Below are 27,891 nucleotides of genomic sequence, written 5' to 3'. Positions count from 1 at the left end.
AATCAAAATTAATCTCTCATTTATTAACTTCCAGCATGTAATCAGTAAATCATTTGTAAAACTATGCAAGACACTCATATATAACGTGAATGTGTGAACAGATTATGCAATATTCTATACAAGGCTATCACATTTAATTCATTAAAGGGACCATGTCTAGCTAACCTCCTTGCATTGTGCTATGGTGTAATTAACTCTTTTGCATGTTTCCCATCCCATTTTTACTGCTTTAGATTACATTTTTCATTTGGTTTAATTTTGTTAAAACGTTTGTAAAAGGAGAATGACTGTCAGTCATGGGGCAAAGCTTAGCTTCACCACAGCTTTGAAAAAAAACAACAACAAAAAACGTCTAAATTATTATAATTTTTTTTATTTTTTTCAACTACACATTTGTAGAGGACAAACTATTTTCTTCTGCAACTGAAATGTGTGAAAACAGACATGGAATCCAGTCTCTTACACGGTTTCACAGATTCCTGAATTATTGTAGTAGGACCTGCTAAACTGATGTTCAGAGAAGAAAAATAGAATCATCTCAGGTGGTAGGAGATTACGTTTGCACTAGGATGTAATCTGGTGTTAGCTGTGCAGAGGGAGAAGGCATCAGAGAACGAGAAAAAAAATAAAAAACATACAACACAACAACAAAATATAAAACACCATAAACAGCCAAATACAAAAAGCCTTTCATTTTAGTACTAACAACAGATTGGTCAAATCACAATGCTGTATTATACATATTCAATGTTAGTTTATTTAACATTTCTAAAAGCGCCCTTCTCCAGGATTTGGATGGGTAGAGATTTCTACCTTATCTTGAGTTTACATTCAAACATACTATGTTAGCACTCCGTACCCCAAACAACAGCACAATACATCTTCCAGTGTGATAAGACTAAATAAAAAAAAGAAAAGAAAAATCAACGTTTATCATCATTTGAATTAAAGCAATATACTGGAAGTTCTGAAACTATCAGCCCATGATTTAAAGGGTTACTCTAACCAAAACCAGTGTTTTATGAACATAAAAGTTTTGATTAAAGTAACCCTTTCTGAGGAAGTCCACCCCCAAATGAAAAATAAAACTGTAAAATTCACCTCCATCCCATCACCGAGTCCAAACTCTCCCTACTGCAAGATCCTCCCTGCCTGATGTCACTCGCTCACATAAGGGGGAAGGGAGGATGGACTTAAGGGATGCTGTATAGCCACTGGCTGTCTGGCGTCGGCATGTTGTAGATGCTGGCGCCAGCCCTCAGTTTTGCACAGAACCGACGTTAGCCAGCCATGAACTTTTAGGGGCATTGCAGGAAAATTCTGAAGAATTCTGTAACAACCTAGCCCTTGTTTAGATCACTGGTGATCTTAGAAAGTAGTGACAAGTTTATTTTAACACATAAGTTAATCAAGAGCGTGACTTTAGCACTGGTGCAACATCAGTGTGACTGACAAAACATGACTACAGTAAACATTTCATCAAGCTGTCCTTAACGCAAAACTTAGCAACAGGCTTAAATATCACCTACATAAGAACAAACGTTTGTAGAATTCAAAGGACATTTCCTTTCTTAAGATATTATACCCCAAACACTTCACAACATCTCTCTGGTTTCGGATACAGCCATATCTTTCATCAACAATGTAAAGACTCTTCTGTAAGTCTCCAACACAGTCTGAGCGGAGGGCCTCTCCAACGGGTTCTGCTTTCCACACTCACTGTGTATGTCAAAAAGGTGAAATCGGACAATGTCACTTCCAGTCACATGACCCAGGAGGTAATCTGTCACAGCTGGGATCTTCCAAATGTCAGTCTTCTCGTCATAAGGAGGCATGAGATCATCCGAAAATTCCACTCCAGGTCCATGTGGCCACAGCTGTTCCGGAGCAACAAAGTCACCTGTAATTTCTCTGTGGCCACATTTGACCAATATGCCCTTATCTTTATCTACTGCAGGCAAAGCATCCAGGTCATTGGCAATCACTTGGAAGTCACTAGTCAATAGAAACTGTGAGAGTACCTTATTCAAGTCATTGGAGTCACACATGACCAGCACACCAAGAGGGCTATTGTGTAGGTAATTAATGATACCTACATAGTCTATAGCAAGCCTAAAGCGAGTCTGCCACGTATTTAGACTCTTATACCTCGGGAGTGCAAAGGTTTTATCCAAGTCTTTAAGGGAGCCGAGGGGATGGTACTCTGTTAAGATGGTATGATCCTTCTCACAGAAACCCAGAAGTGTCACTACATGCCTACTCTGCAGGGACTGTAGCATTCGTAAGCCATGCACAAAGTCATCCAGAAGCTCTAGCTGTGTGAGCTGGGAAAAGGCAACCTTCATCTCTTTCCATTCAGCCAAGAAAACCTGAAATAAAAAAAGATAAAAACAAGATAACACAAAATACTGAATTAACTGTGGAGGAGGGAACACAGCTAAATGTGTAAGAACAGGAATTATTTATACTGAAGGAATAGGAGAGAGACTACAACACTACTCCAATTATTCAATTTATGGACAGATGACAGTTTTTACAGTGCTGTAAAGCAGCTTGATGAAAATAGGTGATGATGAAAGTAGGAATTTAGGCACATGAGAATGAGAAAAGATCACTGCACAAAATGACGAGTGGTCCATTTAAAAAGATACCATAATATTTTAGAAGGCCCTAAAACAAACAAAAAAAATACATCTAATGAAACATCTAACAGAAACATCTACTTCTGTTTACATTGCTGCCTAGTAACACCATTAGTGGCAGTCACTCAGATGGCCACTAGAGATGCTTCCTAATTCAGTGCTGCACTGTTTGCATCACCTACATTCAGCGTATCCATGCTCTGAAGATGATGCTGAATGCTTCCCATAGAGATGTATTGACTCAATGAGGAGATTCTGAATGGCACAGCATGGCGTTTTGCTGCGCATGCACGTTAGCATCCCAATGCTTTCCCATGGGTGACCTCAGCCATTGAGGCGGGGCCAGCCATTTTAACAGGGAGAAAAAGTAAGTACCGTATATACTCGAGTATAAGCCGAGTTTTTCAGCACATTTTTTGTGCTGAAAAACCCCAACTCGGCTTATACTCGAGTCAATTGTCTGTATTATGGCAATTTACATTTCCATAATACAGACTGGAGGCTGTGGGGGGCTGCAGAGCATTTACTTACCTCTCCTGCAGCTCCTGTCAGCTCCCTTCTCCTCCGCGCCGGTCCTTTCAGCACCTCTGTCAGCTCACACTGTAAGTCTCGCGAGAGCCGTGGGGTCATAGTGCGGCTCTCGCGAGACTTACACTGTGAGCTGACAGAGGTGCTGAACGGACCGGCGCGGAGGAGGAGGAAGCTGACAGGAGCTGCAGGAGAGGTAAGTAAATTAACTAGAAATAAGGGAAATTAACCCTAAACGTACCAGGAGATCTTCTATCCAAAAAGGGAAAACACCAAATACACAATAAGAAATGGAATAAACTTATATTAAATCCATGTGTTGAATACAAGCTGGGGCAGTTAGATATAACAGTATATGATAATATCGGCAACAATGTGTTTATACGTTCAGTTGAACTGAGATACTGTTTGTTATACTGAATCTACGTAATAACGAGCAAACACCAAAAAATGATCTATTAGTTAACTGTGTTAACTACTGCTCAGACACTAAATAACTTATAAGAATCTGTAATGTTCAAGATAAGTAACCCCTAGTGCTTTAGCTTCAAAGACAGTCCGTTGTTTTCAGTAAAAAACGTTAACATTTATTTTCACAACATCATCAATAGAAAAAATATATCATTCAATGAAAAAAACGTAGTACATAGTATATCTAAAAAGTGTACATAAAAAATTCTGTCGGTATAGTTACAGAGTCCTTTGGAATAGGCAAATTCCAAATGGAGTGGTTCCTTGCTGAGCCTCTGGCCGGTCAAGAGGTAACGGTGGGAAAAAAACCGGGAAGATAGGTTTGAAAATCTTCTCGTGCGTCTCACTCTATGTTGGTCTGCCTATTCCTGGAACTCTGTACAGTTGCGGCTGGTGCCGAAAATGCCTACTGAAAACAACGGACTGTCTTTGAAGCTAAAGCACTAGGGGTTACTTATCTTGAACATTACAGATTCTTATAAGTTATTTAGTGTCTGAGCAGTAGTTAACACAGTTAACTAATAGATCATTTTTTGGTGTTTGCTCGTTATTACGTAGATTCAGTATAACAAACAGTATCTCAGTTCAGCTGAACGTATAAACACATTGTTGCCGATATTATCATATACTGTTATATCTAACTGCCCCAGCTTGTATTCAACACATGGATTTAATATAAGTTTATTCCATTTCTTATTGTGTATTTGGTGTTTTCCCTTTTTGGATAGAAGATCTCCTGGTACGTTTAGGGTTAATTTCCCTTATTTCTAGTTTCTATTATTCCAGAGCTCTAATGGGGAGCTCTTTTACCAGTTGAGGACTTCTTCCTATAACATTCTTTTATTTTGAAACTTAATTCAATTAACCATTTTTTCCACTCATTCAGGGTAGATTATTCCACCCATATCTATATCAAGTAAATGAACTGCCAATGCCACTGGACCACCAGGGAGTGAGAGCCCCCCTCCCTGCCATGTATCAAGCAGAGAGGGGGACGCAAAAAAATATATAATAAAATAATATAAAAAATAATATAACAAAAAAATAATAATAATAATTAAAACCTCTCTTGATCAAGCAACCACTGACTGGAACAATTTAAACATGTTTAATATAACATACCTGTGCAGTTTTCCTCATGTGCCACAATGCTTTACAATTTGAATTGTTTCTGTTTTACTATGTTTTAAAATGTGTTAAACTGTGGCAACACACACATGTATGCCAATCATATACACAACAAAAATAAAGAATTATAAATAATAATTAAAAATAATAATAATAAAAATGCCCACCCCCCACCAAGGATCTGCAACACATACACAAACACACACTGCATAACACACACTTACACTGCACTCATATACACACACTGTACTCATACACACACTGCACTCATACACACACACTGCATTCATACACACACACACTGCATTCATTATATACACACACTGTAAATACATATTCAATTAATATAATTTTTTTTAGGATCTAATTTTATTTAGAAATTTACCAGTAGCTGCTGCATTTCCCACCCTAGTCTTATACTCGAGTCAATATGTTTTCCCAGTTTTTTGGGGTAAAATTAGGGGCCTCGGCTTATATTCGGGTCGGCTTATACTCGAGTATATACGGTAAGTAAATTCACTTTTTAACTCCACAGAGAGGGGGAGAGGGGCAGATAACTAAACATCTATTTCAGCACCATAGTGTTGGTCGAACATGTTTGTATCATTTACACTGTAGTGTTCATTTAATGAAGAAGATAACTTTTGCTTAAGTCTGCCAAATTTGGATGGCAATGATATCCTAAGCACAGTCAAAATGTTTTATTTACAAAGCTTTCTTCTTAAATATCATAATTTTTTTTTAAACTGGGAGAGGGGGTAAGTCACCACAGAAAGGGTTACTCTAACCAAAACCAGGGTTCTTGGTATGATTAACCCTTTAAAGTTTCTGCCATATGTATTATCTCCCTAGTGTCAATACAATACTTAAATCACCACAGGAAAACCCAATACGGACTGACCTTTTTAACTGCCCCTTCACCAACGAGTTTTAATTTCCGGACTTCCTTTCCGATTGACTCGCAGGACAGCCAGGAGGAACAATCCTTCATCCTTCCCATCCTGAAATGGCCTTGTAGACACATGCTGGGGTCCACCTGACTATATTTTGATGGCTGGTACATTTGATCGAGGTAAACATAAAGAAAGATGTTGATGGAGACCACAGTGAAGATTAACAGAAAAAACAACAACAGGAGACAATTCCAGCTGTCCCCTTTTTTATTAAAGGCATGATGACGTCTGTCCATCCTTCTTTTCTCCGAAATATTGGTAGCATCCTAAAATATTCAAAAACATACATAAACAAAGCATACTATATTTGCACCTGACTCTTGGAACTGAATTTTATATTCAAAATAGCCAAGTTGTAGGGTGTAGTGAAGAAAAACAAAAAATGTAAAGAGAATCAAAATAGTATTTCAAATGACTGTCAGGCATGATTGGAAATATACATTTTGTACGGACATGACAATAAATGGCAGGTGCAGAACGTTTTTTGTTTGTTTTATATGATCAAAGGGAACATTTGTCTCCTCACAAATGCACAACCTTTAGCCTCTGGCTCCAAAAATACAAAAAAAAATAAAAATGAATAGATGGAATGTACCATAGTACATTACATACCAGTAATAAAAAAATAAAAAAACAAAACATGTAAATTTCATGAATAATGAAAAACTGTCAGAACAGATAATTCAGTATCAATGTTTTTTAAACAGGATCTAGTTTTAAAACCTTGTACCACTGATACAACCTTCCTTAATTATCCATAGTTTTCAGAAAACGTTTCAGTGGTTACTATACCTTGAAATGTGTAGTATGATATCAAAACTGCACTGATTGTTATCCCCCAATCCATACAATTAAAAAAAAAAAAAAAGCTATACATGAAAATATGGAACACTAATTATGATTTAACTGGTTTTCTATATTAATATCGATTTAACAGTGTACAGCACTGACACACAGCTAAATACCAACCAATAAGCAATAATGCAATTTATATATGCAATCAATGTCTAAGCTGACTGCTGGTCTATATATTCATAACATAACGCATCATAATGCATCATGCTTTATAATTAATTAAATTCACATTTATCTGATGCACACTCATGTTGTAGGGTCCATAGTCCACAATCAGTTTTATATTTTAAAAACAAAAAATACAAATTGCTCTAATGAATCTTTACGCTGTAAATAGCAAAAAGGTGGTTAAAGTCTAGTTTTTGACCCCCCCCCGTTATATAAAATATGATTACATATATATATATATCTATATATATATATATATATATTGTACTGACCTCTGACCCCTTCCAGTAGCACAGTGGCTTTCCTTCAGCACATAGCTCTTGGTATATTAGGCATTAGACAATGTATCCTCAGTGAGTACATGTGGTTCTGTTTCCTGTACAGACGTTCTATGGAATAACTTCCATTCAATAATCCCTCCCAGCACGATGATAACAATCACTTCCCAGTTAGTTAAAGGACCCGTGACGTCACAGCTCTTCCTGTCTCATTGTGGCATTCTATAGCAGCTATGCTCGCTTACAGGGAAATCTCTAGCGACCTCTGCTGGTTTGGGACCGCCAATACTACAAGATATACCTCCCAACATGCAAAGGGACAAAGAGGGACACTTTCATTTAAGGGGTGTGAGTGGAGGTACAGCCAGGGGGCAGAGCTGTTCTTGGAAATTTATGGGACTAAATCAATTTACGGAACTAAAATGTAATTTAGAACAACGAGGGGAAAAGACATTTGGGCCCAAAATAGGGACTTCCCCTCTTAAACAGGGACACTTGGTAGGTATGAAATATGTGCACTTTACTTTTTTTTTTTTATTCAATTTCTTTTTATTGAAGTATATCAAACACATGGGATCACAGCAAATATAGACATGAGCATACATGTCACCCTGTACTTGCTGAACACAGTATTTAAAGTATAAACCTAACAATTGTAGATTATGCTAACGTAGGGAATTTATAATCTTAATTTTAGTAATGACAGGAGGCGAGTATTTTGCATTGACTTTCTTTACTTTAAAAATCCAGCAGCAAACAGGTCAATCAAAAAAACTTTAACCAATTAAAAACAGCCAGTCATCACATATATAAGTAAGGACAGTCCCCAATTCTTCCTCTTTCTTTGCTGCTCCTGCAGAGTCACAGATCAAAGTATTTGATTCCTACCCAATTATTTACATTGTATAGCCTATTATACTGCAATCCTTAGAATTTCTTCCTTTATCACACTTCCTATACTTGGTTTGTGTTTTTTTCTAACATCATTTCCATGCTTTCCTGTGTTTAACTATCTTTCTCTGCGCTGTCTGCTTTGCCTGTCAGCTCTCCTCAGTCCTATTGATTCTACTGCCTGACCGTGGCCGGCGGCGTAAGAGGGGACTTTACCCATATATATTTCAGCTTAATCTCGGTGCTGGGGCTGGCAGGGAACTTAGACAAGCTTCTTCTTACCTTTCCAAGGGCCTGTGGGAGTTTTTCCTGTCGTGTCCTCGCGCGCAAGGATCTCGCAAGATATTTTGCAGCCATTTTGTTTCTTACAGTGCAGGCACACAGTGACGGCCTACATTTACCTTGAACAATTCAAACTGTTTATGTATATGATATGCCTGGTGTGCAGACTGCGTGTTAAGCTGCACGCAGGGGTGAGCCCCTGTGCTATATATATATATATGTGTATATATACACATGATGGAGACTGCATCTTACTACGCATGGACAACATCTCTGCGGTCCAATACATCAATCACCTAGGGCAGGCGGTGCTCGATTTCAAGATCTATCAGATGCAACGAAAGACATTTACAGTTTTTGTCTCTCATGCAATATCACACTACAGGCAGAATACCTACCAGGAACTTCCAACCTCACGCCAGATTGATACACCCGGCACTGGAGAGATGGAAGCGATTGGCGTCTCCACGAGCCAATCTTCCAAGAACTATATCGATGCCAGGGACCCCTGAGCATCGACCTCTTCGCCTCATGGACCAACTGCAAACTTCCCAGGTTCTTCAGCTGGCTACCCGTTCTGGAATGCGAAGCAGTAGACGCGTTCCTTCAGGACTGGCCGAACCGGGGAGCCAATGCCTTTCCCCCCTTCTGCATGCTGGCGAGAGTGATCCATCAAGTAAGAACCCAGAGGATTTCTCTACTCCTTTTAAGAGCACTCTGGCAGAGTCAAGCGTGGTTCCCGGACCTACTGGAGCTGTCATGCGACCATCCTCTCCTCATACCTTTGTTTTCCCTACCACTATCCAGCCCTCAGAGAGAACCTCACCCTCTAGTACTGCAAGACACATGGTCCTAGTGCTTGGATGATTTCAGGGGAGCTTGGTCCACGGACGGACTATCGCAGATCACTAAGGACCTATTATGGGTACCCGGAAGTTACCTCGCCTCCTGGAACAAATGGCCTAGCTAGTGTTTGGAGAGGCACTACGATGCCTTTACAGCACCTATTACCACGATTTTACATTTTCCATCTTATTTATTCGAGTCGGAACGTTCCTATCGGTCCATTAATGTCACACGATCGGCGATATCGGCGGCTCAAGTCCCGGTACAGGGTCTTCCAGTGGATCAAAACACTCTTAATTGCAGACTCCTGGGAGGTATTCGACTACCACGTCCTCCAGCTCCAAAATATTTGCGACTTTGGGATTTTTTTTCAGGATTGGTCGGACAACACTTCACTGTCGCTTCGACAGCTTTCAGCGAAGCTTACGATGTTCTTTTGCCTGATCGCCTTTCGGTGGGTAGTAGACGTTCAGGCCTTCGATGTTGACGGTTTGTCCTTCACACCGGACGGTGCGTCTTTCACGATATTGAGACGGACTAAGACCAATTCTACAATGGTTTTTTAACGAACCTAAACTGTGTTGTTAAGACGCTACTAAGTTATCTTGATACTACGAATGCTTTACGGGGGCTCAAGATGGGCCAATTACTGGTATCATACACAAGACCTCACAAACCGATGGGTATGTTAGATTCTTACCTCGGCAGGTACCGAATCTTGTTTCGGCGCTCACTCCATACGGGGTGCAGCGGCGACGCATGCTTTTTTGACTGGTGCATCACTATCGGTTATGTGATCGGCAGATTGGTCACAGGAGGGCACTTTTCGGCTATTTTATTTTAGGCCTTCCTCTCACGCTTCTTTTTCTCTTATTGAATAGCGTTAAAAATGCAAAATACTCGCCTTCTGTCATTACTAAAATTAAGATCATAAGTACACTAAGTTAGCATAATTTACAATTGTTAGGTTTATTTATTAAACATCCATTTGTAGTGCATTGAAAACTGCATTGCAAAATTTTGATTAAGAATGCTTATTTGGAAAATTCTCTAATTTGGCTATACTCACAGCTTGGTTATATCAGCCTTCAATAACCAAAAAATAGCCACATTGGAAATAAACTACCAAGTGAGCTCTCTCTTCAATTAGGTTATTTTGACCTAAGATGACATCATTCTCTTCTGTCTTCATGTTGCAATTGTGCCTGTAGGGGCTTTTTCCTAAACAGAAAATCTTCTGTCAGCTAGAGGTTTGGGGATATACTTGGTGGTGTCTCATGAAGGACCCCCAATGTAACGGAGATCTGCAAAGTCAGAAAGGTCCCCTTATAGTGCTCTCCGTGCCCTTTTTTGATCAGCATGTGCAGAGTGTGATATTTGCATGGTGAAAACAGGGCAGTACATGTGGTTTTCAGCTTCAATCAATTTTTAGTGGTCCTCGGGTGTAGAAAGGTTGAGGGTCACTATTATAAAGGATAATGTAAGCACTGTAACAATGTTATGATCTCACGTATGAGCGTGTACGGCATGAGTTTGACACAGGGAGTCAACACCAGGATGACAACAGCAAAGCGATGATGGGTTTGTGCTCAATAAAATCTCATTCACACTTTCATCTAAAGCATGGCAACGCAAAAGATAGATCCCTAGATGTTTTAAAACTGCAGCTTCCATGAGGCTTTGGCATTCTAGAGGCATGGAAAGCATCATGGGAGTTGTAGTTCTACAACATCTGAGGATTTGCCGATTGGGCAGCCCTGGTCTAAAGAGACATAGAAGAACTACCATTGATTTTAAACCGCTACGAGATCAAAAGGAATGTTATAGACAGACAGAAACACACAAAATAAATACATAATAATAAAAAAGCAGCAGTGGTTACAGGTCTGTGCACAAAGATTGCCTGCCACACAGGATGCAGAGACTGGAACGGATTTCTGCAACAACCTATTGTAACAATTTAAACTATATTAAAGGACCACTATAGTGTCAGGAAAACACTCGCTTTCCTGGCACTATATGGTCTCTAGGTCCCCCCCATCCACTGGGCTCTAGTGGGTGTAAAGGGTTAATCCCTTACCTTTTTCCCCCGCCGGGCTCCCTCGGCGCAGGGAACTCTCTGCCTCCTTTTCGCCGTCATCGGCTGAATGGGAAGCGCCTCTAGCGGCTGTCAATGAGACAGCCACTAGAGGCTGGCTTAACCCATAGGTAAACATAGCAGTTTCTCTGAAACTGCTATGTTTACAGCAAAAACGGTTAAACCTAGCTGGACCTGGCACCCAGACCACTTCATTAACCCCTTAAGGACACATGACATGTGTGACACATCATGATCCCCTTTTATTCCAGAAGTTTGGTCCTTAAGGGGTTAAACTGAAGTGGTCCTTTAACCACTAATACCATAATCAGGTGTACCGTTATTGGAAATATGTCCTGGGAACAGGTTAACTGTTTGAGAAAAAGAAATGTTTAAAATTGTCAGAGGCTTTTTCACCAAAAAAATTATTCTGCTTCTATGTAGTTCCCTGTGCCTCAATCTTATTTTTTTCTCCCTTTGAGCTCTAGTTTTCATAAAAAACATAAAGAAAAAGTAGGGACTACTTTTTCTCATGTATAGCTTTTAAGCTGACAAAACTTGATAATGGACAGAGAAAAAGCTAGGTTCTGATTCAGTTTCTGAACCAAATTACCCACAATCCTCAGTAAAATCCCAGAGGGGCAAAAGACGCAAAACAAAATGGCTGCACCTAGGTATCGGAATCCAGCACAGGAAGAAAATATTATGTGTATATATATTTACAAATAATATATATTTATATGGCAAGGGGATATAATCAGTATAATCATTAAAATACAGAAGGCATAAGGAATGGAAAAATATAATGATAGGGCCAGGTTTAAAGGGGCACTGTCACTCCCCCTGAAAAATTAGCATTTCTTAAAGAAAGAATCTTTGTTGCTCATTTTGACTGTTCTAGAATTTCACTGTAATTCCATCCCATTCAAGAAATATACTGAGACTACTTTGTTTCTCCATATTTCCTGCGGAAGACTTTCTTAGACTCTGGGCGGAGCTACAGTATCAATCCCGACAGCAGTCACCAGTGACAGATACAGGGTATTGGCCCAGTCTATGGAGGGTCTCGTGGGATCCTCCATAGACCTAACTGCTGTACTCCCGCGCATGTACAAGGGTTCAGCAGTGATCATGGCTCCTAGCGCTTCGGAAGATGACCCACTGGAACAGGTTCAATAAGTAAATTTTACCTCCTCCCCAACCCACCACGGATATCACCGTCTGGGGTCTTTGCGAAATCGTCAACATCCATCTCCAGACAGTGACAGTGCTGCTTTAAGGAAAGAGAAAATTTAATCTTTGTCTTTTGTCAGTAGTTTCAAAGGATCATGTCCTGCACCTCCCCATAGCATTCTTTTCACTGCCCCTTGATGTATATCCTTCAACCTAGCTTATGCGAGTTAACTTTTCAGATGTTTATACCTTCTCTAACGTATAAATTATCTCAGATCTGCTTTATGATCATTCTTGTGACCCTTGGGTTAGGCAAGGATTCATACAATCCGAGTAGGAAAGGTCTACGCTTTTTTTTTCTGCCACAGATCTGACCACATTATTGCATATTTTGCTCAAATGTTTTTAATTTGATTCTGTGTGAACAGTAACACTTTTGGACAGTACAATAATACCACGTTTTTTTGGCCATACTCCTTTTTATTGCAAGAAAAGTGACTTTGTGTTAAAATTTAAATTACGGCAAATAAATTGCTCAAATATTAGTTATTTTATGGTCAATATTTTGCGAGGCACATCAACGTTTAACAACTGTATTAGCCAAGCAGAATAACAAAAACCAGCTACTCAATGAAATGAATTGCTGGACACCGTTCTTTTCCCTTTTACTTTCACATTTTAAATTAGTCTTACAAAACACAATTCTAGTTTTCATTAAGTATGTTACAAAGCAGAGCCGGAGCTAACAACTGTTAGATGAAAAGTTATGTGGGTTCACCAGCAACAGCTTGCGCAGTTGTACTATATTTCAAAAAAGCAAATTAATATCCGTATCATACAGATTAATATGCTAGCATACTGAATGTGGTGTTATGTGAGGTCTCTGAACATTGAACAACAAGAGTCCACCCGCAGCTTTCATTCGGTTATTTACGGCTTGGTTAAGTCAAGCTTTTCAGGTGCAATAACTACATTATACAATGAATCAGTGACGCCTCAGTCCTATTTCAAGTAGATAGTAAAAAAACAAAAACAAATATTAAATAGATACATGAAAAAAAAATCTGAACCCCTTAAAAGTTATACACTTTCAACAACTGTTGGTTCCCCTTTCGCCGGAGAATTTTTTCCGTATTTGAGCTTCAAAGATCGGCCGATATAGCGCCAGTACTCCTTTCTTATAGTGTCTTTTTCTTTTGCAAGGACTTCACACAGCTGCAAAACAATACATTGAAAAAAATAATACATTAGACGTGGCCTAACCACCATCAGAATAACTTTTTATCAATATTTAATATTTCAGCTAAAGAGTGCGAACACTGAAAAATCAGAGAAATAAAAAGGAGAACAATGTCCCAGATACACAAACATCCCACATACATACCCATACAGAGTTGACACTAGAATTTACAGCTCAGTATTCCAAGTTTGTGCATCTGTGTTCACTCATTCATATATTGGAAATAAATGTATGTGCCAGTGAACCTGTGACCTTAATTGCCAGTCACAGGATGTGCGTAATTTTTGCACGTCATTAAAGGACCACTATAGTGCCAGGAAAACACTAGTTTTCTAGGCACTATAGTGCCCTGAGGGTGCCCCCACCCTCAGGATCCCCCTCCCGCCGGGCTCTAGAGGGTGGAAGGGGTTAAACTTACCTCTTTCTCCATGCCGGGCGGGGTACTCTCCTCCCTATTCTTCTGTCATCGGCTGAATGCGCATGCGCGGCAAGAGCCGCGCGCATTCAGCCAGTCCATAGGAAAGCATTATCAATGCTTTCCTATGGACGCTGGCGTCTTCTCACTGTGAAAATCACAGTGAGAAGCGCGGAAGCCCTCTAGCGGCTGCTATGTTTACAGAAAAAAGGGTTAATCCTAGCTGGACCTGGCACCCAGACCACGTCATAAAGCTGATTGCCTGACTCTTACGTTAGTTCCACTGAGCTTAACAACATGGAAGTAACAGGACCAGCGGTCTGATTGACAGCCTGGGGGGGGTGTTGCAGGGTTAACTTATAAAAAGTACCAATTTCTGGTTAACCTCAAGACACCATAGCAACATTATGGAGTTTGAATTGGTACGGTGCCCAGAGTGTTCTTTTAACATTAAAACAGAATTTGAATCTTTACCATCTAAGGTGCTACAAATGTTGGTTCTTACTTTATGGTGGTTATTTCAGGTTTAAAATACAAAAGAACCCTATTGTTCTCGAACCATATGTTAGACATTGCAGTTTAAATCTCAGGGTAAACTAAAAAGAAAATAGAACACTAACCTCTAGTGTCTCATTAAGTGCCTCTTCAACATTTTGACATTTCTTCTCCAACATGTCATCGTAAAGATCTACAAGAAAGGCGTAAAGGTACGGAGAACTGTGTGTCTCCTGCAAAGCACGGATTTGTTCCAAAAGGTTAGGGTATTCGGACATACCCCTGTCTTGTAGTATGCTGAAAAAGATTTAGAAATTCCATTACAAGAGTGCAGATGTCGTAAAGGTTTTAATCATTCAAGTTGTGAGAATGGTTTATATAAAAGTAAGAATCTGCAAACAGGGTGCAAAACATTGAGCAGTCCTGATTGTCAATCACCTACTTGACACATTAATCTTGCGGTTTGCAGTGCGTTATATTACTCAAATCGTGCAATAAAGTTAATCTGGGGCAAAGTTTTAAAATGTATCGTTTGGCATGAACATCCCGTTGGGTTTCCATGGTGATCCATCTCTTACAGAGCTGTCACACTCATGCTGTGTATAAACAGTTCCTAATGCATTTTATATGAAATAACTATTCTGCACATATTACATTATGGATTGATTTCAAAGGAATTCCAAATGCAAGTGCTCAGAATGTTCAATAGTGGGAAACAATGAAATGTCAGTTTATAATAGGATGTTATCTATGTTGCTTTCAATCCCTTGACTTCCACTGGTTTGATTTAAAGGAACACTAAAGCATTAGGGATACAGTTTTTGATTTCAAACGCTTTAGAGTTCTTGTCTCTAGTTATAGAGGTCCCCCCTTTCCAATACATTTGAATAAAGTTAAGATTTTTTACTTACCTTTTTCTAGCGCCGTGGTTCCACTATAAACATTGCGTGGTTAAAAGGATAGGCACACTGCACCCAGACCCTTTCATTGAGATTACGTGGCCTGGGTGACTTTAGTGGTCCTTTAATAGAAGAGTAGAAAGCAGTGTATCTCAGGGTTTATCCTAGTTTTTACCAACACGTCTCACAGGCTGACATTTGGTGACCTCTCCTACCCCTGCTGACATCAGGTCCCGAGTGGAGCCGGATGCGCATGCGGGGCCAGAGGCGCGCACGCAAACCTGCCCATAGGAAAGCATACTTGACCAGTTCAATGATTTCCTATGGGGATCTTTTTTGACGCTGGACTCCGTGAGGACGTCCAGCGTCAAATAAGTGCGATTTACACAGTGTAAATCATGGAAGGGCCTCTAGTGGCTGTCAGAGAGACAGCCACTAGAGGTTGGATTTACCCTGCAGTGTAAATATAGCACTTTCTCTGAAACTGCTGTTTTCAGATGCAGGGTTAAAACTAGGGTGCCTATAGTGGTCCTTTAATGCATTGCGTGTGTAAAAGAGCCTCTTGGAGCCCCCTGGGTTAAAGGACCACTATAGTGCCAGGAAAGCAAACTCGTTTTCCTGGCACTATAGGGTCTTTAGGTGTGTGTGTCCCCACCCTCAGGGTCCCACTCCTGCTGGGCTGAAGGGGTCAAACACTTACTTTTCTCCAGTGCCGGGCTCACTCGGCGCTGGGGAACTCTCCTCCTCCTGCCAACATCAGCGCCGAATGCGCATTCGCGGCAAGAGCCGCCCCGCATTTTAACCGCCCATAGGAAAGTATTTCTCAATGCTTTCCTATGGACGTCAGCGTCTTCTCACTGTGATTTTCACAGTGAGAACCACGGAAGCGCCTCTAGCGGTTGTCAGTGAGCCAGCCACTAGAGGCTGGATTAACTCTAGTATAAACATAGCAGTTTCTCTGAAACTGCTATGTTTACAGCTGCAGGGTTAACACTAGGGGGGCCTGGCACCCAGACCACTTCATTGAGCTGAAGTGGTCTGGGTGCCTATAGTGGTCCTTTAACCCCTTAAGGACACATGACATGTGTGACACGTCATGATTCCCTTTTATTCCAGAAGTTTGGTCCTTAAGGGGTTAATGTTGGGGTTTCACATATACCCAATATTTAAATTTTTGGTATTTATTTTCCCTATTTGGTCCCTTTTAGTAACAGAGACAAAAAGTAATGAACCATGCTTCTCTTTTTTTTTAAAGTATGTAGTACTTCAATAACCACCCTCTTAGTAAAACAGATCCTTCCCATGTGTTCAACTATATGTTAAAGACGAAAAGACTTACCCGCGGAGATAATTCCAGGCGCTTTCATTATGAGGTGCTACTTTGATCATTTCCATTGCATACCTGACAGGGTAGGAAAACAAATTATCAAAAGGTAAAATTAAATTATAGCTAGAAAATCCATGGGTAAGTTAACTTTATAAAAAGCGTTTTATAAGGTCAGCGCCATGCAGCGTACTAGCAGTACGCAAAATATAACTCAATAGCAAGATGTAGCATAATGGTCACATAAAAACAACTGGCCTGTATATAAAATCATCCTGAATATAAATTCAGTTCAGTTTTAAGACTATTGTATTATATTCTACCTAGTGATAATATTAAAACTCTTATCTGGTGTTCACTAGACTGATTGAATAAAAAGAAAGAGGAAAAGAAAAAAAAAAAAAAAGAAAGAAAAAAGATAAATTCCTAATTTTAAATTATTTTTCCTTCTTGACCAAAGTGGCAGTCAAGCTTCCAAACTGGATTGGATCAATGTACGGTTAAGCAACATGGGTTGCCTGCAGTGGGGAAATGTTACCGGACACTCTGCATGTGGCAACCAATTATAGTGGTATGTGCAATGATTATAATATCACGTACATGTGTAGGAAACAGTTGTGAACACTGTTCATTGTTATGAAAATCTCTGCTCGTCAAATAGTGCGTCCAGGAACCAAGAACCAAAAGATAAGAAAAGTATCACTTACTGCACCTCTCGTTCTAGGATTTGAGGATCACTGTAACCGGTAGTATTCGAAATGACAAAGAATCTTTGGTTCCAGGCAGAGTTATTTCGGAGATCTTTTGCGAGTAACAGGTCGACATACTGAAGTTCATCTTCCCACAAATTAAACTCCTGCAAAAACATAAAAACTAAATATATTAACACAGTATAATTTAACAGTTCCATATGCTTCAAGCAGGAAAAAAAAAAAACATTTTATTTTACAGATTTTAGGCCTCAATTTAATATTACTGAATAAGCTTTTCAAATTATTTAAATGTATTTGATAAACGTTTGAAATTATTTTGATTTATCTAAATGTTATTAAATAATTTGAAAAAAAAAAAAATCAAGGCCATGTTTGTTGAAGATATTTAAATGAACACAGTTTTACTCTGATGTGACTGTCCTCTTCTGCAAGGCAAAGCAGGCTATTTGCCATAATTCCTGTAATTTATATTTTATCTGAGGCAAAACCTCCAAATAAAACTAACAGTCGCCATTTGAATCTGATGTGGCTTCAGCCCCCCCGAGTTGAAGTGACTTGAAGGAATAGGGCTAGATCTATTATTACAAGAGATAAGCATGCATCGGTCAGCTAATAGCAGTTCTCTCATTGATTCTTATGGGGAAAGTTGATATTTATTTATTTATACAATATTTTACCAGGAAGGGTACATTGAGATTTCTCTTGTTTTCAGGTATGTGATGGTTATGATTTTATACACCTGTGCTTGCCAAGTGACTCATACAGCACTATTGTATCTTGGTAGAATACAGTGTAACACAGCAAAAAGAGAAACAAGACAATTCTTAATTGTAACAGTAATACAATATAAGCCATTTAGGCTACTGGAATATATTGTATAAATGCAGGATACCTGGATAACCCACTGTCTGTGTTGCCACGCATGATAATTCTTGGCATCCTGGCTTAATACATCGGCAACAAAGGCCAATTCCTGAGAGCCGTCCTTCAATAACTCCACCAGCACTCTCCTATGATGCCTGCAGGGAAGAAGAAAAGGTACAATGTTAATCTACAAAACTAACCTTAAATTAACTCTTCTTTAATTACTGTGCATTCTTCAAGCTTTGAGATCATAATATGCGGTTTTTAACATGCCCACACTTTCAACTGCTGTTGACGTAGCGTACACTAATTTACTTCTACTTAGATATTCACAAAACCTGTAACTGCCGGTCCTGATAGCCATCAATTTGTTTGTGTCGATGTATAACTTGAGGACACTGAAATCTATGCTTCTTAGATTGATTTTTCATGTAGTTGTTATGGTGCTAGGAAATTTTCCATATCCTTATAGTTCTTACTGAAGAACCCCCCCCCCCCCCAAAAAAAAAAACACAACAAACCTTTTCTTTGCCTTAGATGAAATCTCCTTTCTTCCAGCCTAAATGCGTGACCTCGTGTTCTATGTTCAGCCCTGTTTATGAACAGATTTCCAGATAATGGTTTGTACTGGCCCCGAATATATTTGTATAATGTTATCTAGGGATCGACCGATTATCGGTTTTACCGATATAATCGGCCGATATTCGGTATTTTCGGCAATATCGGTATCGGCCAATAGGGATACCGATATTGCCGATAATACCTCCCAGGACCGCCAGGCTCATTACAAGCCTGGCGGTCCTGGGGAGAGCGGGCAGCAAGTGTTTACTCACCTCCCAGCAGCTCCTCCAGCTCCCCAGTGTAAATCTCGCGAGACCCGCGGCCAGCTCTGACGGCCGCTGGTCTCGCGAGATTTACACTGGGGAGCTAGAGGAGCTGCTGGGAGGTGAGTAAACGCTTGCTGCCCCCCCCTCCCACAGCTAAGCCAATGCCACTGGACCACCAGGGATTGACATATCCCCCCTCCCTGGCAAGGCAACAAGCAGGGAGGGGGGGACAACAAAAAACAAATAAAAATAATTAAATATATATATATAACATTTTTTTTAATATAAAAATAAATTAAAAAAATGCCCCCTCACACATACTCTATTATTATACACATACACTACACAAACACACTGTGTATATAATTCAGTGTGTGTGTATAATAATGCAATGTGTGTGTGTGTATATAATGCAGTGTGTTTGTATAGTGTGTGTGTATAATACACACTGCATTATAAACACACGCACTACATTATACACACACACACTATACAAACACACTGCATTATATACACACACACACTATACAAACACACTGCATTATATACACACACACTATACAAACACACACTGCATTATATACACACACACTATACAAACACACTGCATTATATACACAGTGTGTTTGTGTAGTGTGTTTATATAATTCAGTGTGTTTGTGTAGTGTGTTTATATAATTCAGTGTGTGTTTGTGTAGTGTGTTTATATAATGCACACTACACACACTCTGCATTATATAAATACACTAAACAAACACACACAATCTGCATTATATAAACACACTACATTCACTATACACACACTACACAAATACACACACTCTGCATTCCTTATATACACACACACTACACAAACACGCACACTTTGCATTTAGTATATACAGCATTCACTTTACGCACACACCCTACACACTACACAAACACTCTGCTTTCATTATATACACACTAGACAAATACACACTGCATCCACTACACACACTAGACAAATACACTGTATCCACTACACAAACATACACTGCATCCACAACACTCACACTACACAAACACACACACTGCATCCACAACACTCCCACTACACAAACACACACTGCATCCACAACACTCCCACTGCATCCACTACACACACGCTACACAAACACTGCATCCACTACACGTGGCATGTATATTTTGTGCATTTACCTTTAGAAATAGTTTTTATTTTCCAAAATGGTAAATGTACAGAATATCGGCAAATTATATCGGCTATCGGCCTAAAAGTTCACAGAATATCGGTATCGGCTCTAAAAAAATCAATATCGGTCGATCCCTAATGTTATCATATCCCCTCTAAATAAAGCCTCCAAATAAAACAAACAAACCGTCGCCATTTGAATCTGATGTGGCTTAAAACAGACTTATATTCGAGGTAGTAAGATTGTATGATTATTATGATAGTTCATTTTAATCTCACAATATTGATCACACATGTTTCTGAACACTGCTATGTAACAGCAAACCAAAAACTTGACCAGTTAAAAGGCCATCAAAGAACCCGTTGCAGAATATGTCACAGCAATGGTGAGAATTCAGATTTTCTTACCAGACTTGGTAATTCTTTGGCTGATCCTCTATAATTGCGGAGATATAGTTCAACTCCTCCTGAAGGTCCTTCTTTAATGACTGCAAGAGGACTCTACGATAATGCCTAGATTAACAAAATTCAACAAAAATTTAAGAAAAAGAATTATACTTCCCCAACAAAAGTTTTGCCGGTTTCTGCATTATAAACCTTAGCCAAAACCACCCCAATTCACACAAACAGTTCTTGATAGGCCTCTCCAACAATGTATGTATAGAGTTTAGAAACTAATCAGAAGAGCACAGGGCCAGACACACATATTGAACAAAAAATAAAAAAATACATACAACTTGTGAACACACCAAGTATTTACACCTTCCACAGTGCAATATAAAACACATTTAAAAAATGTGATACCTATGGATATGCTCATACGTATAGTAGATACTTTTATATATAGAATCAACAAAACAATAATAGACGATACACGTATGTCTGTCAGCATGTCATTTAAAAAAAAAAAAAAAAAAAATGTATTTGCATTATTCCCTATCCCAGCATTAATCCTCAGTGATAGGTTCCCCTGCCAAACTTGTACGTTTTTTTTCCTCTTCACAGCAGTATCGGACAATACATTTGGTTTTATTTGAAGTATTGATTGGCTACATATATTAACATTACATAGCATTAGTTGAGCTGTTTATTATGACCTGTATGTTATATATTTTTTATTCTATTGTCTGACTGTAGGTGAAATAGGAAAGCGCGTTCTGCAAGATGAAAGAGGAATTCTATAATAGACAAAGCTATAAAAGTAAGAATTTGTGTCACTTGTCTTGCATATCTAGGTATCTACAGCATAAGTGCCCATCGTGACGTCCTCGCTGATAAGAAGATATTATTACTTGCCATACGGTGTAGTTAGCAGCATTCAGTTCAATGGCTTCAGTCGTCAGATTAAAAGCTCTCTCACTCCTTTCATCTTGCTTAAGAACAGCTCGGAAATAATCATAAACATCTCTGACTGGAACAAAGACAGAGAGAGAAAAGGAAAATTAAAATTTTAAAAAAATTTACTTAAAAAGGGCCAACGATCACATCTACAGCATGGTATTGACGAATACATAAAATATGCCCGTTTCCATATTCTTCAAGGAATTCTGAGAGTAATGTTAAACGCCATCCATTACAGCTGCTACTTAGGAGGGATGTTTTTAAAATGTGCCTTAAAAAAAGTGGCTGTGAAACACTTTGGCATGGTTTGTTACTTTAAAGGGCTACTCCAACGCTTTATTTAGGATTATGTGTTTGGCTTTACAATGCCATATTGAGCATTTGTTACTTGGTCTCTCTGAGTTTTGTTAAACAACAACCTGCCAAAATAGATTAAAACTTACCTTAAAGCAACACTTTCACCACCTAAGGCAGGGCTGCCCAACAGGTAGATCCCCAGATATTGTAGAACTACAACTACCATGATGCTATGTCATTCTAAAGGCATGCAAAGCATCATGGGAGTTGTAGTTCTACAACATCTGGGGATCTACCTGTTGGGCAACCCTGACCTAAGGACTTTGCCGAATTTAGACCCTGGCGGTGACATCGTGGATGGGGGTCCGGTGGCATAGAAGTGAGATTTACTTCCTTGAACCTGTCCCTCGTGGGCGCGGCCATCTTCTTCCAGCGGGTTCTCTTCAGCTCGACGCTTCAGCGCGAGAGTACAGCATTGAGGTCTATGGAGGATCCTTGATAGACAGAGCCAATTCCCTGCAGCAATCACTGGTGGAGACTGTCGGGATTTACACTTGGACTCCGCCAAGAGGCTAAGAAAGTCAGGCGGAGGAAATATACAGAGACAATGTAGTCCCTACTTTGTCTCTGTATATCTCTTGACTGGGTTGGAATTTCAGTGAAATTGCAACAATTACAATGAGTATTTCATAAAGATGCTATCTTTATGAAATACAAATTTAGTGCCGCTTTCAATCTAGAGCTGGGCCAAGCTTTCCCAGGTGAGTTCCACTCCTCCTTTGTTGTCATCCATCAGGATCTCTGCTCCAATCACATGCAGGGGAGGGAGGGACAGCTGACAGCATACTGTAAGTGAAGGCGAGGGAGGCTGGAGAGAGAGGGGTGACACTACAAATAATGTAACAAGATAGAGCAGACATTGATGCAGGGGAGGGGAGCTGCACAGAGGGAGAGAGAGAGACACTGTTGTCTATGAAGGGTAGGGGGGCGGCACACAGAGGGAGCAGCCTGACTGAAGTATGCGAAGGAGGTGGGGGATAGAGGGGGCTACACTTTCAGACACGCAAGTCAGATTACCTCTGTTGCCACCATGCTGACAACGGACATGAAATATGCACAGAATTGACATAAGGCAGGAATAGGTTCAAGGCTGCCAGTGTCACATATACTGGGGGTACAGATTTCTCAGTCTGGGTAGTGTTTCCTACCACCATGACCACTTCGAAAAGAGGAAGTGGTCACTGTGGTTGGAGTAACCCTTTAACTTTATTTAAGTAAATATAGAAAAATTCCCTTGCGTATATCTTGTACTAGCCAAAACCTGCCACTCATTTAAAAAGTAATGTCGGATTACATGTAAAACAAACATACATTTACTGGGAATTCTTACATTTGTCACTGTAAACAATCTGAACAACTGGATTAGGCCCATCATCTTGTGGTAACGGTGTCACATCTGCCCATTCCTTCCTGTCCCTGTAAAAATATAGAGAAAAAAAAGTCACAACACCTTGTTATGTGTTTTTGTAACATTCAGCTTACGATTCATGGTCAAACAGCAATTAAAGCGTCTAGGTACCCTGCAGTCATGAGTTAGCTACTATCAGTTTACTGGGGAATTCCATTAATTCTATGAGATCAGTGTAACTGTAACTCGAAGATAAACGACTTATTCCATAAACGCCTGCGAGATTATTAACTGGTGGACCCTTTTAGAGGTTAAAGGATCACTATAGTGTCAGGAAAACAAAGCGGTTTTCCTGACACTATAGTGCCCTGAGGGTGCGCCCACTCTCAGGGTCCCGCTCCCGTTAAAACCCCTTCAGCAGCTTACCTTATTCCAGCGCCGGGCTCCATCGGCGCTGGTGACCTCTTGACCGCTCCTCCCCCGCCGACGTCAGCTCCCCCAGCAGCTTCTCAATGCTTTCCTATGGACGCTCTGCGCGATGGAGGCATAATATGCATCCAGCGTCGCAGATGCGCCTCTAGTGGCTTTCCGGAAGACAGCCACTAGAGGCTGGCTTAACCCCAAATGTAAACTACAGCGCTGATTGCTAATAATCTGAATGACATCAGCAATCTGCTTCCCCCCATACCAGGGCAGTGACTGGCTGAGAACATGCTAATCCCTGGTAAGAATTGGTACGCAACGAGGTGAAAGGATGCCAAGCTCGAGGCCGCCGGGGACCATGAATCTCTAATAAAAGGTGACTAAGATGTCTAGTTGTGTTGCAGAGTAAATGGTGAGAAGCGCACTCATTCCCAACGGCGCTCCAGAGCAGGACCAGCAATCCCAGAACAATAGGCAGAGAAGAAAAAAAAGGCAGAGAAGAAAAAACCCACAGGCACTCCAAATTCAAACCGCAGGCAGTTTGATTGTAGCAGAATGTAACGCAACGTTTTGACCGTAAAGCTTGAAAAATACCTTCTTCTCTGCCTAGTTGTGTTGCAGGACCTGGCTCCCACAAACTCCAGGCACCATAACCACTTCAATTTGGTGAAGGGGTTATGGTACTTACAATGTTCCTTTGACTTAGAGGACAACTAAAGGCACCCAAACCACTTAATTTCAATGAAGTTATCTGGGTACAGTGGTCCTGCAGTTTTAACCCTGCACTGTAAAATATTGCTGCTTTATAGAATCAAAGAGCGGCATTTGATTTGTGCAGCAGGGAATTTTGTCATGCATGTGCATTAGCCTTCCAATGTTTCTAGACGGGTATCAGATATACCTCACTGATGATGAACAATCGTCTGGTGTTGTTTTATGTCCTGTGCAGACGGAGACGGCCGGCATTTCGAATCTGGACCGCCCCTTTTGAGTAGGATCAGTCTGATATGCAAATATGTCCATTCTTAGAATTCTCTTGTACCCTGTTTTTTGCTTTCCCTAAATTTAAGGGGTAATTCAGACCCTTGATCACAGGGCCTAGAGGGATGATCTCAGCCAAGGAGGCAGAATGCCAGGACAGAGACCAGTGCTTCAAGGACAGAAAGATAAACGAAATCTTGAGACTCAGACACACCCCCTAAATAGGCAGATTAAAACTATAGTATTAGGAATACATGTTTGTATTCCTAACCCTATAGAGTCCTTTAATTAAAGGGAAACTATAATGCCAGGAAAACAAAGTTGTGGAGTTAACCCTCCAAAGGTAATTTTGCAGTTTTTTTTTAAAAACTGCAATAATTACCTTTGTAGGGTTAATGGTCCAGGGACACTGCACTCAGATCACTTCAATGAGCAGAAGTGGTCTGGGTGCCTATAGTGTCCCTTTAAGAACCATGAATTAAACATTATATACCCTCTGCTTCTATGATCATATGCAAACTGCTTCTTCCATGGTTTGCATGAAGGAAGTGAATCCCAGGCGTTCCTAGACAGCAGACAGTGAGTTACAACTCACACAACTACTTGCTGCACAGGGTAAAGTCAGCAATCTCATACAACGCTATGTGAACACTAGTATTGGCTCAGCCACTTCCTTGTCTGAGAACCTACTGCAACAGTGGTTTCCTTGCTATTTTTATTATACCTCTAAAACTGAACAGCTCTTACGAGTATAGAAATGTAATGTTAGCAAAAAAAAAAAAAAAAAAAAAACAGTTTGTACTTTGTAAGTAATGAATTTTGATTTGTTGTGATCTGCAGCAGTCTAGGCAACAGCTGATCTGCAAATATTGTCCAATCCCGCTACAGTAACAGCACGGCGATTTTAGACAAAGTGCTTCCATTCAGATCTCAATTTTCTACAAATTGAAGTTTAGTGAATAGAACCCCACGTAACACAGTCAGCTGTTGTGTATTAATATAAGAAATGGCTGTATATGCAATGGACTGTATATTTGTAATAAGGACTGGCTCTCAATATTAGTGGCCTCCATTACAACAATGGAAGCTCTGATGTCCAAGTGTATAACTAGCTCAAAAGTGCAGATTACTCGAGCAGAAACACTGCATTTACATACTCCTACCACCATCTCCACTTCAAATCACTGAAGTGATCATGGTGGTTGTTGTAACCCTTTAAATCCCTTCTGTCATTTAATAGGCAGACAAATGTTCTAGCAGCTATACAAGAATATATTCATTCCTGTGCTTCTGTTATTTTACCCCCATAATACACAGACTTCTAAAACCCTAATTAAATAAGCAACAATACGAAAATGTGCTGTCTGACCCTCATTTATAAAAAAAAAAGCCCCAAAAATTGAAATTATTCTTATTCCTAAAATTGTAAACTACTTAGTTTAAAGTTCTAAGTGCCATGAAACCATTATCATTTTAGATCTAGTGGACGGCCTATAATTACTCCAAGCACCACGACCTCACAAATTACCCTATTGAACCAAGGGGTGGCCAAAAGGAAAAACCCAGGCTGCTAGAGAACTACAACTCCCATCATGCTTTGTCAACCTTTTAGGCTACCCAAAGCAGAGCTCTACCTTATGGCCACCCCAGCCTAGTCGTATTTATTCATCCCCAATAATAAGCTATATAGCAGCGATACCTGTAGGGCACATAGCAAAAAGGATCTAAGGAGGGTCCCACATCCACATCCGACTCCTCGCCCTCCTCCATCTCCTGATCCAGAGGAAACGAGGCATGCACCTCCAGCTCCACCTCGTCTGACGCTCCATGGAGCCCAGACTCCTCTTCCTCTGCTCCCTCCGGGGACAACATGCTCACTGCAAGCAGCGATCACTGAACTTCCACTGCAAGGAGGGAAGGGAGCATACAGCAGGACAGGAACAGGAAGCACTACATTTAACCTGTCATGGCAACCAGTGACATCATTTCCATGGTGTCACACAGTGCCTGCCACTGGGACACATTTTGTGTCAATGATAACGGTCATACAGTGATAGAAAAATAAATCTTTTATCTTCTGGGCTTGCTAAGGATAATGGGAAATGCAGTCCATCAGTAACATAGGATAACTGTCCTTGCTGTAGAATGTTGTGGGGAATGGAATCTTTCCTTACTTACAGATGATCCCAACGTTCTGTTTTAGAATTCCACTAAACCCTTAGGTAGTATGATAGCGCTACATGGTAATGGCAGTAGTAAAGTGACAGAGCTGGTTCACAGCCTTCAGCTGGGACTTTTTATTAGCTGCATACATTTAAAGGGATACTGCAACCACCATAACCACTGGTGCTTTTAGAAGTGGTCATGGTGCAAGCAATCTGTGTGTGCAATGTTTCAGCTTGAAATGCTGCCTATCTTTGAATGTGTGCAGAGTCTACTCACACCCCACAAGGGTTACTAACTGTCAGCTATAATCCCGTCATTGCCTGTATTTGAGGCTGTAAGGCCGTCACCAGCATTGCAAAAATACTGGCAGTGCAAAGGCCAGTATTTTTCTCTGACATGACTCTGGTAGAGTGGAGAGAGAAATGGAGCCAGAATATCCACCTCTAGTATACATGGCATGTAAAATGCATTGCTATACAGACACTCACAGTATACAGACACTGACACACACTCAGACATAGTATGCACACACTGTTATACACACACTTTGACCAAGTATACACACAAGGACATGCACACACTGGAGAGAGTACACAAATTGTAAGTAGTTTATTAGTGAATAGCTCATTTTCTCCTTTCAATTTTTGTTCTTATGTAACTTCCTGAGATGTTATGTAATATCAGATTAAGTTGTGTCCTGTCATATCATGAATGTACATGTAATTATGCAAGTTAGCACGGCCTGCATTTTTAACCAAAACATGTGGAAACCCTATCTGGGACACACAATTTAGCCCGGAACTCTGTTCTGGACTGCCTAATGTAAGTTCTGTGCAAAAAATATGTGCACTGGCTTCTCCATAATAAGCATTTTAGTGGATCTCAGACTTCAGAAGCAATGATGCAGATGTAGGTGGGAGAGTGCATTTGGGAGAACTCAGTCACAGCATTGAATTCAATACGTTTTTCCCCTTTTATTAAAACAGGAGGAGACAGTAAGTCCCAGTGACTCATTAATGCTTATAGAACAAAATA

The 27,891-nt window shown here is 40.1% G+C and overlaps 2 protein-coding genes across 2 annotated transcripts; both read right to left on the bottom strand.

Annotated features, from left to right (window-relative positions):
* Positions 1-918: 918 nt before the first annotated feature.
* POMK (protein O-mannose kinase) lies at positions 919-7,147 on the bottom strand. The gene is made up of 3 exons (XM_063453278.1): positions 7,018-7,147; positions 5,671-5,988; positions 919-2,369 (listed from the first exon to the last, which is right to left on the bottom strand). The coding sequence occupies exons 2-3, from the start codon at positions 5,956-5,958 to the stop codon at positions 1,596-1,598; spliced, it is 1,062 nt and encodes a 353-aa protein (XP_063309348.1). The 5' UTR covers positions 5,959-5,988; positions 7,018-7,147; the 3' UTR covers positions 919-1,595.
* Positions 7,148-12,705: 5,558 nt separating this feature from the next.
* Positions 12,706-26,626, bottom strand: FNTA (farnesyltransferase, CAAX box, alpha). Its single transcript, XM_063453277.1, has 9 exons — positions 26,390-26,626; positions 23,269-23,354; positions 21,537-21,651; positions 20,649-20,753; positions 18,271-18,397; positions 17,373-17,521; positions 16,681-16,743; positions 14,568-14,739; positions 12,706-13,507 (listed from the first exon to the last, which is right to left on the bottom strand). Exons 1-9 carry the CDS (start codon positions 26,560-26,562, stop codon positions 13,373-13,375), a joined length of 1,125 nt encoding a protein of 374 aa, XP_063309347.1. The 5' UTR covers positions 26,563-26,626; the 3' UTR covers positions 12,706-13,372.
* Between the last annotated feature and the right edge of the window lie 1,265 nt (positions 26,627-27,891).

The sequence above is a fragment of the Pelobates fuscus genome, chromosome 5 (assembly GCF_036172605.1).
Source record: "Pelobates fuscus isolate aPelFus1 chromosome 5, aPelFus1.pri, whole genome shotgun sequence".
In the NCBI taxonomy this organism is placed as follows: domain Eukaryota; kingdom Metazoa; phylum Chordata; class Amphibia; order Anura; family Pelobatidae; genus Pelobates; species Pelobates fuscus.
The sequence above is the reverse complement of the archived record's forward strand: the minus strand, read 5'-3'. Positions and strand labels throughout refer to the sequence as shown.

Excerpts from the sequence above, each read along its gene's own strand:
- POMK (XM_063453278.1), bottom strand. The coding sequence starts at position 5,958 with ATGGACAGACGTCATCATGCCTTTAATAAAAAAGGGGACAGCTGGAAT. Across the intron at positions 2,370-5,670 it reads GTGAAGGGGCAGTTAAAAAG|GTTTTCTTGGCTGAATGGAA; the intron begins GTCAGTCCGTAT and ends TTTTTATTTCAG.
- FNTA (XM_063453277.1), bottom strand. The coding sequence starts at position 26,562 with ATGTTGTCCCCGGAGGGAGCAGAGGAAGAGGAGTCTGGGCTCCATGGA. Across the intron at positions 23,355-26,389 it reads TTTTGCTATGTGCCCTACAG|GGACAGGAAGGAATGGGCAG; the intron begins GTATCGCTGCTA and ends ATATTTTTACAG. Across the intron at positions 21,652-23,268 it reads GATTGTTTACAGTGACAAAT|TCAGAGATGTTTATGATTAT; the intron begins GTAAGAATTCCC and ends TCTTTGTTCCAG.